The sequence below is a fragment of the Helianthus annuus genome, chromosome 9 (genome assembly GCF_002127325.2).
Source record: "Helianthus annuus cultivar XRQ/B chromosome 9, HanXRQr2.0-SUNRISE, whole genome shotgun sequence".
Lineage (NCBI taxonomy): Eukaryota > Viridiplantae > Streptophyta > Magnoliopsida > Asterales > Asteraceae > Helianthus > Helianthus annuus.
The window spans coordinates 50,671,633-50,687,305 of NC_035441.2; the positions used below are offsets into that span (position 1 = coordinate 50,671,633).

Below are 15,673 nucleotides of genomic sequence, written 5' to 3' on the forward strand. Positions count from 1 at the left end.
GATAGCCTGGGGTAATATGTCCCCCTGTGACGATTTTAGTAGTATACCTAAACCTACACCTCTTACATTAGATGCACCATCAGTATATAAAGTCCAGGATTCTAAGTTTTCTCCTAGCTGCTGTACTTCTAGGTCTACTTCATTTTGAATATCACTACTGAAATCAGCCACAAAGTCTGCTAGAGCCTGAGACTTAATAGCATTTCTAGGTTCATATACTAGATCAAAGGCACTTAATTTTACTGACCATTTAGCCATCCTACCTGACATTTCGGGTTTCCTAAGCACATTTTTAACAGGATAATTAGTTTTAAGATAAATCTTATGTGTTTCAAAATAATGTCTAAGTTTCGTCGATGCCATAACTAGGGCTAATATTAACTTTTCTAGGTGAGAATACCTAGTTTCAGCATCTAATAAACTTTTACTAACATAATAAACAGGATACCGCTGACCTTCATGATCCTTTACCATGACAGCACTTACTGCATTCCCTGATACTGCAAGATATAGGGATAATGGTTTGCCATCCTCAGGCTTCAGCAATAAGGGTGCGGTTGAAAGATACTGCTTCAAATCCTGCAATTCGAACTTCTTATTCTTCTTGAGGATATCATAAAATTCCTTGCACTTTTCCGAGGATCTTGAAATAAATCTGTTCAATGGTGCTACTCGCCCCGTTAGTCGTTGAACATCCTTCATGTTTGAAGGTGACTTGATATCTAAGATGGCTTTGATCTGTTTTGGGCTTGCTTCAATCCCTCTTTTAGTCACCATATATCCTAGAAACTTTCCTACCCCAACTCCGAAATGGCACTTAGCAGGATTTAGCTTCATGTTATACTGATCCAGGATATCAAATGCCCCTTTAATATCCGGGAGATGATCCTCCGCCTTCTTGGATTTGACTACCATATCGTCAATGTACACCTCCATGGTGTCCACCAGTTTGTCTTTAAACATCATGTTCACCAATCTCTGGTACGTCGCACCTGCATTTTCAAATCAAAAGGCATAGCAGTATAACAGTAAATAGTTGTTGGTGTCATGAAAGCAGTATCCTCCTGGTCTGAAGGTTCCATTTGGATCTGTCGAAATCCTAAGGATGCATCCATGAAGATTAACATCTCATGACCGGCAGTGGCATCCACCATTAAGTCAATATGAGGCAGAGGGAATGGGTCTTTAGGACATGCTTTGTTCACGTCTGTGTAATCTACATAAACTCTCCATTTCCCATTCTTCTTTTGAACCACAACCACATTTGCTAGCCACTTGGGAAATTTGACTTCAAAGGATCATCTTGGACTTCAATAGTCTTTCAACCTCTTCCTGAATAATTATGTTTCGTTCTGGGGCAAACTTCCTTCTTTTCTGTTGGACAGGCTTGAATGACCTGTCAATACCAAGCTTATGTGTTATAATATCCTTGGAAATACCTGCCATATCCTCATGTTTCCACACGAATGTCAACATCCTGCATTTCAAAAAGTTAGTTAATTGGTTTTCAATACCCTGAGGGATATTGGTTCCTACGAGCACCGAGATATCTGGATTATCTTGATCCAGGATAATTTTCTTTACATCCTGCTAAGCCTCCACGATATCCTGGGCCCGCATCTTTAATTGCTATGCTGCATTAGGCTTAGTCGAGGATTTCATTGAGGATGAGTAACATTCCTTCGCCTCCTGCTGATCACTATCAACCTTGACAACCCCCCAAGGGGTATGGATCTTGATGCACTGATGATAAGTTGATGGCACAGCCTTCATATCATGGATCCATGGCCTGCCTAGTATGATGTTATAGCAGGATAGGGAGTCCATCACACAGAAACGTTGTATTGAATTGACCCCTTCAACATATACTGGCAACTTTATCTCTCACACTGTGTTCCTGGCTTCCCTACTGAAACCAACAAGTACAGTGGACTTTGAGGTGATATCAATCGGAGATACATTCATCCTTTTCAATTTCTCTAGTTGGATTATGTTAACGGAGCAGCCATTATCCACCAGTATCCTGCGTACAAAATGGTTAGCGACATATAAAGTAATTACTAGAGCATCATGGTGAGGATCCTGAACAGTATCCCTGTCATCACTATCAAAAGTGATCAGTTTGTCAGTTGTGATTGTCGTCATCCTGGTCAGCTTTTCTCCTCTTTCGGCCTTGGCCTCCCTTGCATGTCTCTTGGCAGCATAATATGAAGTCCCACAAATGTCGGATCCTCCTGAAATAAAGTTAATTATCTTGGCATCCGCAGGAGGTGATGCTGCTCGTTCAGGATCCTTCTTGGTATCCTGACCCTTATTCTTCTTTTTTTCCCAGAAGATCCTTCAGATATCCTTTGCTTAAGAGATAACTTATTTCTTTCCTCAGGGCAATGCAATCCTTAGTAACATGTCCGAAATCCTCATGGAAGGCACACCATTTGGACTTATCCTTCCAATCAGCTTTTTGTTGATTCTTCCGAGGCCACCTGGCTTTGTCTCCTAAACCCTGCATAGCATACATCAGTTCAGGTATATTAACAGAAAAACAGTATTCGGATAATTCAGGATACTCCTCAGGACCCTCATCTTCAACAGCATTCACTTTCTTGTTGTAATTTCGGCCATATGGCTTTGAGCGATATGGTTTATACGAGGATTCTGATTTCCTGTTGGTTGACTCGTAGGTTGTGGACGAATTCATTCTCTCTTGAATCTTTTTGTCATCCTCCAGCCGAATGTATCTCAATGCCCTGTTACAAGCTTCATCCAGATTCCTGCTGGGATTCATTACAAGATCCTGGTAAAATTGGGAATCCTTCTGCAATCCCATCTTGGAATCCTGCACAACTGTTGCAACATCGAGGTGCGGGATATCTAAGGATTCCCAGCTAAACTTATTCACATAATCCCTCAAGTATTCCTGAGGTCCTTGAGTTATCCTGTAAAGGTCACTGGTTAGTTTCTCAAAACTCCGGCTGCAAGAAAACTGACTATTAAATAAATTAACCAAATGAGCAAACGATGTAATTGAGTGAGGAGGAACATTTAACAGCCATTTTAAGGCTGATCTTGTCAAGGTAGAACTAAAACCCTTGCACAAGCATGCTTCCTTGAGATCTAGAGGGATAGGATTAATTTCCATCCTTTCCCTATATTGGGCGATATGCTCCTCAGGATCCGTAGTTCCGTCATAAAGTTTCATATTAGGGGTTTGAAATCTTTTTGGGATTTCAGCATCATAAATGGGATATGCAAACCGCGATATCCAGTACAGCATACAATCATTAGGACATGCATCAATTTTATCATAACTAAGTCCTAATTCTCCTATTATCTTCCTTAGGTCATACAATGACTTCGGTATGGAAGCATATGGGAAGGCTTCCCTCAATGTATCAAGCATCATGCTGAAACCCTTGTCATTACATTTCCCAATACACTTACTATGAAATAGTCTAATGATAAAAGAAAGAACCGAGAACTTCTTACACCCAGGATATAGTTCTTTCTTTGCATCTTCTAACGCTTTATAAAACTTTTTTACATTTGTGTTTGGTATACTTTGACTTTCATTTTGTGTCCCTATTTCATTTTCATGTATGTTCTCACCAAACCCGTTGAATGCATCATGCACCAACCCTTGCATGTCATCTTCAGCATCCAACATAGGGGTTTCACATGATTCGGAAATAAAAGGTGCAATTCTGTAGCCTTTAATAAACCCGACACATTGGAGATGCGTTCTAGCCTCCTCCCGATTAACCCATATTTGATTACTGCAATCAATGCATGGACATGATATTTGACCATTTTTACCCTCGGTAGAAAAGATAAAATCAAGAAATTTGTCAAGACCGTTTTCATATTCAGTAGTAGCTCTTGGTAAAGACATCCAACTCGTATCCATCTTAAAACTGGATTAAACAAACATTTAGTAATTTCATAAGTCATATACATGCACCCAATTCATAAGTAATTAAAGAATGTATTTGGTGGCCTCAAGTATACTAAAAATTTGTTTAACACAACTATCTATAATATATTAAAAAGGAGAAGTGATGTACAAGATGGTAATTTTGCCACGCGTATTAATTTTAAAGCATCATGTACAAGAAAGTAAAAGCTATTTTAGAGGGGTAAGACTTTCTTCACTGGACCTTTTGTTTCATGTTGATATATTAATAACTATATTGTTTTAAATGGAGAAGATGAGATTGACTAAAATACTGATGTATTAGCAGTTCTGTAATGACAAAAAAACATGAGTAAAGGATTGATCCTCATATGCAATGGATATCTTATGTGATCCAATGTCGCGACCAAAATCCACCAGGTAGGTAAAGGTGATTACTTATATATATATGATGATTTGAAGTATAAAAGCCAGGTTAATGAGAGTAGAATATTGATTTGAAAGTATGGTTGAAATCACATCAGAGATTGGTTTTTCAAAGTACATCCTATGCTTAGTACTCAGGAAGATCAATATACTTTCACTATTGTGAGATTGATTTATTGAAAATTTTCTACTAGTTAATATTCCACATATATGCAATTTAGTGACACAAGAAACTTGTTAAATGATACAGTTTTCAGCTTTGAGGACCATAAGTAGGAAATAGGCGTACCTGGTAACGATTACTATCTTGGTTTTAAAAAGCGCGCCTAAGGCGTGCTTAAGTGCGAGGCACAACAAGGCGCACACCCTGGGGATTTGTCGCTCAGCGCCTAGAGTAATTACAAGAAGCGCTAAAAAGGCGCACTTTTTTGGCATGAGGCTCGCGCCTCTCGTACCCGAGGCGTTTTTATTCATCTAACTGCAGTACCTTGGGTTTTTTGGCCTGTACATGCAGCTAAAATCATATAAAAATCTTACTTATAGCTATAATTTGGGTAGGGAAAGCTAAAAACCTATAGGATACATCAATAATATATATGCTTAGCTAGCGCCTCGGGTACAAAAAGCCCGCCGCTTTTGCTAAAAAGTTGGGTATCATCTACGAACCAAACAGAAACTTGCTTCTGTTGTTCGTTTATTTCACTTAAGTTTTATTTGTTTGTTTGACTTCAGTTCAAGCCACCAACTCCAAATCTAAAGCCTAAAGAGCGTCTATATTTAGCGTCTTAGAGATCTGGACATCAAATGAGCACATCTGATCATTAATTTCAGACAAAAATCGTCTTTTTCGGTCGATTGTCTCCAAACTTTGAGCCAGCTTCTGCAACGTATTATCCAAGGTACACAAAAGATCTTTTTGGTGTTTTACAGCAAGCTTTAAACGCTCTGTTAACACTTGCGCTGCTGATTCATTATCTTGTTATCGGTACGGTTCGGTACCGGTACGGTTTGGTCCTGGTACGGTACCGGTTCGGTACCGGTACCCGGTACCAAATGAAGTTCATCGTGACGTACAATCCTCAAAAAGCACTGAACCTTTTTTTTTATTTTGTTTTTAATTTTTTAAATTTTCATTAATTTTTTATTTTTTTTTAATTTTTAAAATTTTTTTTTATTTTTTTAATTTCTTTTGATTTTTTCATTTTATTTATTTATTTATTTTTATTTTTAGCCTATCATGCCCAAATACATCTTCACAAAAACCCATCTTTACCTAAATGCATCGTAACCCATTTATTAATAAACCCATTCTAACCCAAACCCATCCTAACCCATACCCATCCTAACCCATTACCTAAACCTGCCCAACCCACCCATTTTGTTTCATTCCTAGCTTTCCAAATTTGCCAACACGTAATAAGGACGATACCATGATACGCTAACTTCTTCTTTCCATTCAAGTGAATTGACAAAAAATGCCCTCATGTGCAAGGCACATGACCAGATTTAACTAAAACATCTATCGGGTTGGGTTCTAAAATGGTTTAACCGATTGAACCGGGTTTTATCGGGCGGTTGAACCGGCACTACGTGAAAAAAGGGGCTACGGCCACACTTTTGGCAAAATCGCCCTGCCACACGTTTATAAAAATGTGTGGCTAAAGGTTATTCATAGATATGTTAATGAACCATATTGGGCCTTAATGGATCATAATGGACAATAGTAGATCACACATGTCTTAATGGACCATACTGAGCCTAAATGAAGCACAATGGACAATAGTGGATCGTATATGTCTTAATGGACCTTATTGAGATTTGATATGTCACATTGGCCAATAATGAATCATATATGTCTTAATGAACCCTATTGGGCCTTAATGGATCACAAGGTCAATAGTAGATCAAAATTTCTTAATGGACTATATTGGGCCTTATGGACCTCCATGGCCAATACTAGATCATAAATGTATTAATGGGCTATATTGGGCCTTAACGGATCACAATAGACAATAATAGATCTGAACCGCAATGTAATAATAATAAACTGACCATATTCCATTTTTTATTTAACTTAGATCGTAGGATAGAGATAAACGAGATAGTCTTAATGGTACCTTAGGGGAGTGGGTGGGAGCCTGATAGAATTCTATCACTCGTTTTTTTGGAACACCGCCGCCACCACTCCCATCACTCGTGGAAAAAAGAACGTGTTGTAAAAAATTGATTGTATGTGTATGACTTGTACGTTGTGTATTAATACTTGTACGTTAGAATTCCATCACTAGTGATGACCACCGCCACTAAAAAATGCTTGTGAGTGATAGAATAGTGGTTGCTGACATGGCGGAACATGATTGGATGTTTGTTAGTGATGGAATTCCATCACTTGTAACCACCCCCACTCCCCTTAATCAAATAGTATGCATCTTTGTTTGTAAATTATGCTTAAATGTTTGTACCTTAATCAAATAATTTGTATGCATGTTTGGTTGTAAATTATGCTTAAGTGGTTGTACCTTAATCAAATAGTGGTTTCATTAGCTTACCATGTTAACCTGTTTTGTATGAATTGATGGTTGTAAATTGTGTTTAAGTGGTTGTGTCCTAATCAAATAATGGTTTCATTATCTTACCATGTTCAATCAGTTTGATCCATTCAAATTTATGTTGTTTTATTTGTAAATTATTATTATTTATAATAATCTAATTAATTTAGCCAAAATCTTATTTAAATATAATTTGCAACATATTGATGTAACGGTTGTTGTAATATATGCATTATGATTTGTATTGTGGTAATGATATATAATATATATAGATATACAATATATATAGATTACGATGAACCTGTCAAACGGGAAAAAATAGACGCGGGTTCATCGTAACGCGCGAGTCCTAGATCAACTTAGTTATTTTATTCTATGTTTTACGTTTCGGTTTAATTTCTTTTCATTAACACGCCCTAACTTCAGTGTCGGAGGTCGCTGGCACTAGTGTGACATTAGTGCTCGCCCCCGTCGTAACGCGAGGGGTGCTTAATACTAGTTTGAGTAAAATGTCATCCATACCCCTATGAAAGTACAACTTTCAAAACACATTGTACAAGTCACTATAGCAAAAAAATTAAAATAAAAAGTACACCTTGTATATGAGGAAACAAAGAATTATAGGAACGACATCAAAGAATTATAGGTACAACTCACAAATACCATTTTACATCAGCCTTAAGTCACCCCCACTAGTTTTTTTCAAAATACGATATCCGATCCATTTAAAACGACATCAAAGGATCTTGTATATGAGGAAACAAAGAATTATAGGAAAGATATAGGTGACTGAATATATATATATATATATATATAAAATTAAAACGCATAATTTTCAATCTAAAGTCAAACGAACCAAATCAAGCTTTGAATTTCGTTCATCATTCTGAATCAATCCGTAAATCCCCCACTCTGCCATGTTCTCACAAAAACCCTCACACACAGTTCCCTCTCACCTTCCCCTCACTCTTCGTTAACCTTCTTGTTCGCTGCGAAGAAGTCTGGTGGCACGACGCCTGATTATAGACGGCAGTACGCTTTGAACTCTCACCGATTTCCACTTGAGGTAACTCACTGATTGTTGTTTTCGTTATTATCTCATTCGGTTGCTATTGATATTGAATTTCAATGCTGGTAATGGGTAAGAATTTAGATTAAAAATCATCTAATCCAATTAAAATCACTACCATATTCCAATCAAAATTACCTTCTAGCCGATACACTGGTTCATAAAATCTCGCCATTGTTATCTTGTTCATCCACTTTTTTATAAAACTTTTCAACTTACATAAAAGGAGTCATACTGCGAGTGTTGTTCTTTGAGCAAGTAATGTTGACGACTGGTGTAGAGGGTGTAAAACTTCTGGAATGCTTAGCAGTGCATGATATGGTTTGTAACGAAGTTAGATATTAATATAACAAAACAAAACACAAGCACTATTGGTGGGTTAAAAAGTTAAATTTCTTTATCAATTATCATACCTTTAAGTCAGCAACTCAGCATGTTCAACTATGTAAATGCTAATCAATCCTTTCCCACGCCCCTGTCATATTTGTCTTTCCCGCAATTTTGCACTATTAATCAAAACATCGAGTAATTAAATAACAATTGTAATTGCATAAGAATCATAGATAAAACACCATCAAATAGGTAAATGTATAGGGTGCTTTGCAAAATTAAAGTGGGGCAATGTTCTATATCTACGGGTATATATAAAACCGCCTACCTCCATCGTCCCTTGCCGACCCGACCCGTAACCCGTAGCGTTCCAAACCGACCCGACACACACCCTAGCTTTACATAAAGTCCTTTGATGTTCCCCATCTCAAAAGTTGCTGACCCACCACCATTAAAATTAAGAAACATCAGCCAACACACATTTGAGATTTACCAAATCGTTAATCTTGTGTAAACATGTTACATGTACTAATGTTAAACACTGAAACCATACCCATCTGCTCTTGAAATAACGCCAAGATTTGCTCGAAGCTGTCTCATCTGAGATGAAATCAAAACCAACACAACAAATTCAAATTAGGAATCAAATCCTAGACAATCCAAAGCAAGTATAAAACAACAAGTATGTACTGAAAATTGAAGTTATTTTAGGTTGTAATCGGATTACAGGAATGAACAAAACTTGGAGATAGAGAGATATAAAAAAAACAAGTATGTACTGAAAATTGAAGTTAATGCTTCTACTTTTATATCTTGCAATGTGATTTTCATATTTATATAGATTTAATTGAACAATTTTATGTTTTAGCATGTGTTAGATTGATATTTGACCTGTTTCGAATTTCCTTTTAAAAAGATGTATATTCTTAGATGGATGATGATTATGGATTGAATAGGATATATTGTGCACTGGAAATTTAAATAAGAATTGATTAACGAAATTAAATTGGGCCATCAAGTTGGAATACATGTTAAATTGAATACTGTTGGGCCGTTAGTTAGTTACGAACTTCATCTGGGTTGCAATTAATTACATTCATTTGAAAGTTTAATTGAGATTGGGGTGTATCTTTAAGAAAGCATATTAGACTGCTTTTTTTTTTTTTTTTTGGAATAACGGCTGTTTTATCCACATAGAAAAAATAGAACAAGGGGCAGAAAGAGACTGAAAATCCCAAAAACAGAAATAAATTATATTATAGTATCGTGAATACTAAAAGCACGTCATCTCTCCCATTCGACCTCAATGAAAGGGGTTCGATCACACAAAGGATTCTCTTTAATTTCTTCCACGATTTTTGTGACTGTAAAGGGCACTTCTTCAAAAACCAATCCATTTCGAGCCTTCCAAATTCTCCATACGGCTACAGCAAAGATAAATCCATAACTTTTTTCCATGTAGGCGAACCCTTAATGCTATGCAAATCATCCATCAAAGCCCAAAACAACATGGCTCAGGTATTTACAAGAATTTTCGTCCAAACACAAAGATTCCACCACACTGCTCTAACCATGACGCACGAGACGACAATGCGGTCAAGGTCTCTTCCCCATACCCGCAAATACTGCATCGCGTATCCATTCACGAAACCCCACGAGACGTCAAAGCGGCCTTTGTCGCTATAAAACCCAAAACCAGCTTCCACATAAAATAACCCACTTTATGTGGAACTCATTTATTCCATCAATTTCTACGAGACTGCTGTTATTTTCTTCACATGGTCGTTTCTTTTTATTAGCCTAACTTTATTTGGGTATATTCTAACTAACAGTTTAAACCAATTGGTTTCAAGTTAGCAACTGAGAAATTACAAATTACAAGGTATTTGCAACTTATGCACCTTAGTTGCTGATTAGATTTTTTATTTACCGATTTGTTTGTTAGTTATTTACTCAAATTTGTTTTTATTTTCAACATTATAATTAACATCCGGCCGCAACGTGCGGGCAAACGTCAGCTCGTTTAATACAAAATGTAGAAATAAATCTTCAAATTTTTATCAAAACAAGACCATCATAAGGCATACCTCTAATCATCTGATCAGTTAATCAACTTAACATCTAATTCTAACATAATTTATAGCAATTACAGTGCCAAAACTCTAGAGCGCAGCACATGGAAGTCAACATACTCGTATAACACATTACACACCAGAAGCCCTAAATTTATACACAATAACAATAACCACTGACTCAGATATCCATCACTAAATCAAAATTAAACCCTAGATATCATAAGCCAAACTGACAATACCTCAATTAACAATCTAATTGATGAATGTAATAGTAGCAATCACGAAAACGATAGAAGTTGGATCACATATACGAACCTGTATCTATGGCAATATGAGAGATTGCTGATCAGGTGTACTTCTTTCAAAACCTCTAAAAATCGAAATCAGATGTGCTTGCTTGCTTTTCCTTCTTCAAACCCCAAACTTCAGGTTTGAGATAGATGAACTATACACCAATCGAAGGATAACGAAATCAAGTGTCAACTAAAAGTTATACAATCGATTTGTGAAGTTTTGATGTGATAATTGAGATGAACAAATAAGGAATTTCAGAGAGATCGAATCTACATAGATTGATTCAATGATTGAATCTGCACAGAAATAACTGGAAGAAGAAATGCTTGAAAAATAAGGTTAAGATGTTTCCTGAGTGAGAGCAGAGCAGTGTTTAGAAAAGACATGCACAAATGAAATACTTGATAAAATTTGCCCTAAAATTCACCAGCTAAGTTTGATTTTCTTTTTATAAATATTTATTTCTTATTTTTCTTATTTATTTGGGCCATCTATGAATGATTTAATAAGATTTTTCTTTTTTTATACATCAATAATGGAAGATAAAAGTATGCAAGGACAAAGCTCCAAAAAACGTATGAATGCTTATGAAAAGAGTAGAATGTCAAGGATTCAAGAGAACCAAAAAAATTACAAGCTTTGGGATTGAAAAATATTGCTAAATCTTTGACAAGTCTAGCAGAGAGTGACAAAACAAAGAAAAAGAAAAACAAATCAATGGATACCAGCAAGAAAGATATAGATGTAGAGTATATGCCTGGTTCTGATATTGATGTTGAGCAAGATTATCAAGAAGCTGCTACAAAAATCTCTAAAAAGGTACTAATATCAAATACGGATAATATAATTTCTTTCGGTTTCTTATCTAACAATTCGACTTACTGAAACAACGTCCAATATACATTGCTCTGCAGTCCCTGAAAAGATATACTAATTTAGCACAGAAACGATTCATTGCTCCGACTGTCTCCTGTGTGCTAACATCTTCAGAATCTCATATGAAAAAGGGACAAGTAATTGATACAAGTGGGAGATCAACTCTAGCTAAGAGAAAGTTATCTGCAGTTGACAACGATGATGACCACGGGGAGCGTGACATGAGATTTCATGGTACCTATGTTTGTTTTTCAAATATTTTATGTATGATATTTAATTAATATTAAGTCTAGATTCAATTAACTGTTTTTTATGCTTACCTTTTTTGTAACTATAGATATCAATGAAGAACAAGATGATGTTGAATTTGATGATATTGAAGATATAGATATGAATGAAGCTTATGAAGAACAAGATAGTTTTAAAGATGATGGACGTAAAGACATGGAACATTTAGAACAAGTGAATGATTTAGAAAATCAGAACGATGAACTGGTTGAAAAAGAATGTGGAGTTCCAGAAAATGAAGAAGAGCATGAAGGTTCACAACAAGAAAATGAAGCAGGTTTAATCTATCTACTTGATTGCTTCATTTTTTTTTGTTAAATCATATATTTAGTATTTTTAATGTATATATGTACAGCATGTTCACTTTTTGTAGTTTAGAATTACGTAAAAGAGTGAGAGGACCAACGCGTATGCCAAAGGTTTGGGCCCAAGAAAAAGGGGATAGAATTCCTATTTTAGTTAATGAACACGGACAACCTATTAATGACAAAAATAGTCAACTGACCCATTTCATGGGAACCCTTTCAAGGAGTGGAAAGTATTGTCCGATTTATAAACCATGGAATAAAGTTAAGGCCGCCAAAAAAGAAGCGTTGCTTGCGCTCTTAAAGGTACATAATTAAAAATATGTATGTTAATGACTTAAGTATTTGTTTTCTCATGTAACCTGTTTCATTTTTAGACAAAATTTGATATTCCTGAAGTTGCTAAAGGCTGGATATTGCAATCATTTGGGCGGAAGGTGAGGAACTGGAGGGAAAGAGTTAAGGAACTATACCATGATCCATCTTTGTCACTGAAGGAACAAATAAGTTCTAGGCCAAAACAAGTGCAAAAAAAAAAAACAATGGAAGAAACTTGTGAAGTATTGGAATAAAGAAAAGTCTAAGGTATGAAATAGCCTACAAATTTAAATAACATTAGTTTATTTCCCAATCTGAAATTTCACTTGTCTACAGAAGCTCGTAAGTGAAAAAAACAAGGCGAATCGGGCAAAGAAGAAGATGGTTCAAGTAACAGGTAAAAAAAGTTATGCTCGAGTCCGCGAAGAGCTAAAGGTGATTGTATGAGATAGTGCAATTGTTAATGTAGCATGTCGATATCCATTGTTAATACTTATTTTCTTTTTATTCAAACATGCATCTAAAGGACAAGATCCAAGTCGATTGGAAATGTTTCGTGCATGTTTCTCCAAAGATGGAACTACCAAAAATTTGGAAGCTTCAAATGCAATTGTAAGTAATATGCTTATATATTCATACACATATTTTTTCTATGTGTTCTTCATGCTGTTAAAAATACATACCTTATTTTTGTTACTATGTCTAATATAGGCACAGATGCAACAACTTAGTTCTAATCTTCCCGAGGGATCGATCGATAAGCCTAAGCCTGGACCAGATGATGTTTTTTCTAAAGTAATGGGTATTGACCGAAATGGTGATGCGGTTATGTATGGTCTGGGTGTTCGTGCTGCTGATGTTTGGGGTGTAATACCAAGTCGTTCAGCATGTCATAGAGAAAACAACCAATTGAAGTCTCAATGTAAAGAACTTACTAGTACTGTGGTCCAGTTACGAGCCCAAGTATCAGAGATGGAAGGGTCGAGGGGTGGTTCCAATGTTCAACCTCTTGCATCACAACATTTCCCCAATGTAACCAATGGACATCAACGTTTACGGGTATTTTTCTATAAAAATCTTTAAAAACCAATTTTCCTTAATTTTTCTATAAAAATGTTAGCCTGCTAGTGTAAAACTTTATTAATTTTTTTGTAAAATGATTTTTTACACTATTATGACTAGAGTTTAATAAATATTTGTTGAAAACTAAAATTTAGGTCGGAGATGAAGTTTTCCTCAAAAGCATTCTAAACTCTACCGAGATTGTAGCAAGAGGAAGGGTCCAGAGCTTGGACCCAAATGATCTAATTGGTGGTACAGAGATTGGACTAGAATGGTGTGAGGTAAACGTTCAAGTACCAATAAAAAAAGATGAAAACTTGGTAAGACCATATGGTTTATTTTCTACAATTCAAGATTGTATTGGTGCATCCATTGCATGGCCCTATCCATTCATCTCAGTATGTATTTGTAAAATTTGTGATACAAATAATTTTAATATCATAGAACTTAATGCTTATACATGGATGGTTTATTTGTAGGTAGTCCATGACGATTGAGGACGCATGATGACTCAAGATTTTATTCTTCTTATTTCTTTAATTGTTTTTAATTTCTTTGTTAAATGTTAAGACTTTATGTTAGATAATGTTATAACTTATTTATGGTTAGTGTTTTTGTTATGAACATGTTTTTTTTGAAATATTATGAAGTTTTATTTCTTTCATTAGTTGATTTTATACAATAACTATTAGGATGTTATATGTTGATGATCTGTTTATAAAATTGGTTTTATAATCTTATTTGGGATATTAGGACCATTTTCTTGATATTAAAGTAGCTATAACGTTACATCATAAGGGTCCTATAAATTAATTTTTAAGGACGCTTGTATGTGTATCAAAAGATTAATAGTAGGTAATCACATATTAGAACATTGTAAAAGTGTCCTAATAGGTTCTTTTTAGGACACTATTTAAGTTGTCTATAGACACATTATGCGACCATAAAATTGGTTTCATAATCGTATTTGGTATATTAGGACCCTTTTCTTGGTACTAAATTAGTTATAATGTTACATCGTAACGGTCCTATCAATTAATTTCTAAGGACGTTTGTAAGTGTATCAAAAGATTAAAAGTAGGTAATCACATATTAGAACATTGTAAAAGTGTCCTAATATGTTCTTTTTAGGACGCTATTTAAGTTGTCTATACACATATTATGCAACCATAAAATTGGTTTCATAATCTTATTTGGTATATTAGGACCCTTTTCTTGGTACTAAATTAGCTATAATGTTACATCGTAAGGGTCCTATCAATTAATTTTTAAGAACGCTTGTAAGTGTATCAAAAGATTAAAAGTATGTAAGCATATGTTAGAACATCGTAAAATTGTCCTAATATGTTTTTATTAGGACACTATTTTGGTTGTTCAAGACATATTACGCGACCATAAAATTGGTTTCATAATCTTATTTGAGATGTTAGGACGCCTTTTTAGTTCCGAGACTTATTACGACCCCTTTACATGAAACGCTTTTACCGTTGGTCCTATTAAATGAAAGGTCCTATAAAATAACATTTTAGGACGCTTTTGCATGTACTAAAAACCGAGTTTTCTTGTAGTGAGACCTAGAAGTACAACAACTAGGAGAAACCTCAGGATCTTGGACATTATATAATGATGGTGCGTCCAATGTAAGAGGTGTAGGATTAGGTATACTACTAAAATCGCCATAGGGAGACATATTACCCCATGCCATTAGATGTGAATTTCCTGCTACTAATAATGATGTAGAATACGAAGCTCTGATTGCAGGATTAGAACTGGCTAGGAATATGAATATTAAGAGTTTGCAAGTATATGTTGATTCTTTGTTAATCACTAACCATTTTAATGGATCCTATGCAGTCAAAGGTGAAAGGTGAATTGAATATCTTGAAATCGTCAAAAAATTAGCAGGATATTTCGAAGTTTTTACACTTGAACAGGTACCAAGAGAGGATAATGCTGAGGCAGATGCTCTGGCTAATTTAGGATCTACAGTCAGAATACCGGAAGGAACTCAAATACCAATACTACATATCTTGTATCCTGCGATGGAGCTCTTCAAGTCTCAGGATAAGGAGGTAGCAAGTATCCAGGATCCTGGAGATGAGTATCCTGAGGAGGATCCTAAATCCTGGATGGCCCCGATCATGAAATATCTCAAAGAAGGGCACATCCCA

The 15,673-nt window shown here is 35.6% G+C and overlaps 3 protein-coding genes across 4 annotated transcripts; 2 read left to right on the top strand and 1 right to left on the bottom strand.

Annotated features, from left to right (window-relative positions):
• Positions 1-1,884: 1,884 nt before the first annotated feature.
• Positions 1,885-11,057, bottom strand: LOC110877563. The gene is made up of 3 exons (XM_035976927.1): positions 10,675-11,057; positions 3,255-3,911; positions 1,885-2,023 (listed from the first exon to the last, which is right to left on the bottom strand). The coding sequence occupies exons 2-3, from the start codon at positions 3,902-3,904 to the stop codon at positions 1,885-1,887; spliced, it is 789 nt and encodes a 262-aa protein (XP_035832820.1). The 5' UTR covers positions 3,905-3,911; positions 10,675-11,057.
• Positions 11,058-11,189: 132 nt separating this feature from the next.
• On the top strand, positions 11,190-12,662 carry LOC118481885. 2 transcript variants are annotated; one of them, XR_004866232.1, is made up of 4 exons: positions 11,190-11,472; positions 11,568-11,763; positions 11,867-12,428; positions 12,500-12,662. XR_004866232.1 is itself a non-coding variant. In XM_035977207.1 (3 exons), exons 1-3 carry the CDS (start codon positions 11,371-11,373, stop codon positions 12,133-12,135), a joined length of 567 nt encoding a protein of 188 aa, XP_035833100.1. In that variant the 5' UTR covers positions 11,190-11,370; the 3' UTR covers positions 12,136-12,662. The 2 variants fall into 2 exon arrangements, 1 of the variants encoding a protein (XP_035833100.1); XM_035977207.1 differs by having other exon boundaries at positions 11,867-12,662.
• Positions 12,663-12,862: 200 nt separating this feature from the next.
• Positions 12,863-15,373, top strand: LOC110875635. The gene is made up of 4 exons (XM_022123837.2): positions 12,863-13,052; positions 13,152-13,499; positions 13,658-13,904; positions 15,357-15,373. Exons 1-4 carry the CDS (start codon positions 12,990-12,992, stop codon positions 15,371-15,373), a joined length of 675 nt encoding a protein of 224 aa, XP_021979529.1. The 5' UTR covers positions 12,863-12,989.
• The last annotated feature ends 300 nt before the right edge of the window (positions 15,374-15,673 follow it).

Coding starts and splice junctions, on each gene's coding strand:
- LOC118481885 (XM_035977207.1), top strand. CDS start 11,371: ATGGATACCAGCAAGAAAGATATAGATGTAGAGTATATGCCTGGTTCT. Junction 11,473..11,567: donor CTACAAAAATCTCTAAAAAG/GTACTAATATCA, acceptor ATTGCTCTGCAG/TCCCTGAAAAGATATACTAA. Junction 11,764..11,866: donor GCGTGACATGAGATTTCATG/GTACCTATGTTT, acceptor TTGTAACTATAG/ATATCAATGAAGAACAAGAT.
- LOC110875635 (XM_022123837.2), top strand. CDS start 12,990: ATGTTTCGTGCATGTTTCTCCAAAGATGGAACTACCAAAAATTTGGAA. Junction 13,053..13,151: donor TGGAAGCTTCAAATGCAATT/GTAAGTAATATG, acceptor TGTCTAATATAG/GCACAGATGCAACAACTTAG. Junction 13,500..13,657: donor ATGGACATCAACGTTTACGG/GTATTTTTCTAT, acceptor ACTAAAATTTAG/GTCGGAGATGAAGTTTTCCT.
- LOC110877563 (XM_035976927.1), bottom strand. CDS start 3,904: ATGGATACGAGTTGGATGTCTTTACCAAGAGCTACTACTGAATATGAA. Junction 2,024..3,254: donor ATGCTGTACTGGATATCGCG/GTTTGCATATCC, acceptor TTTTGTACGCAG/GATACTGGTGGATAATGGCT.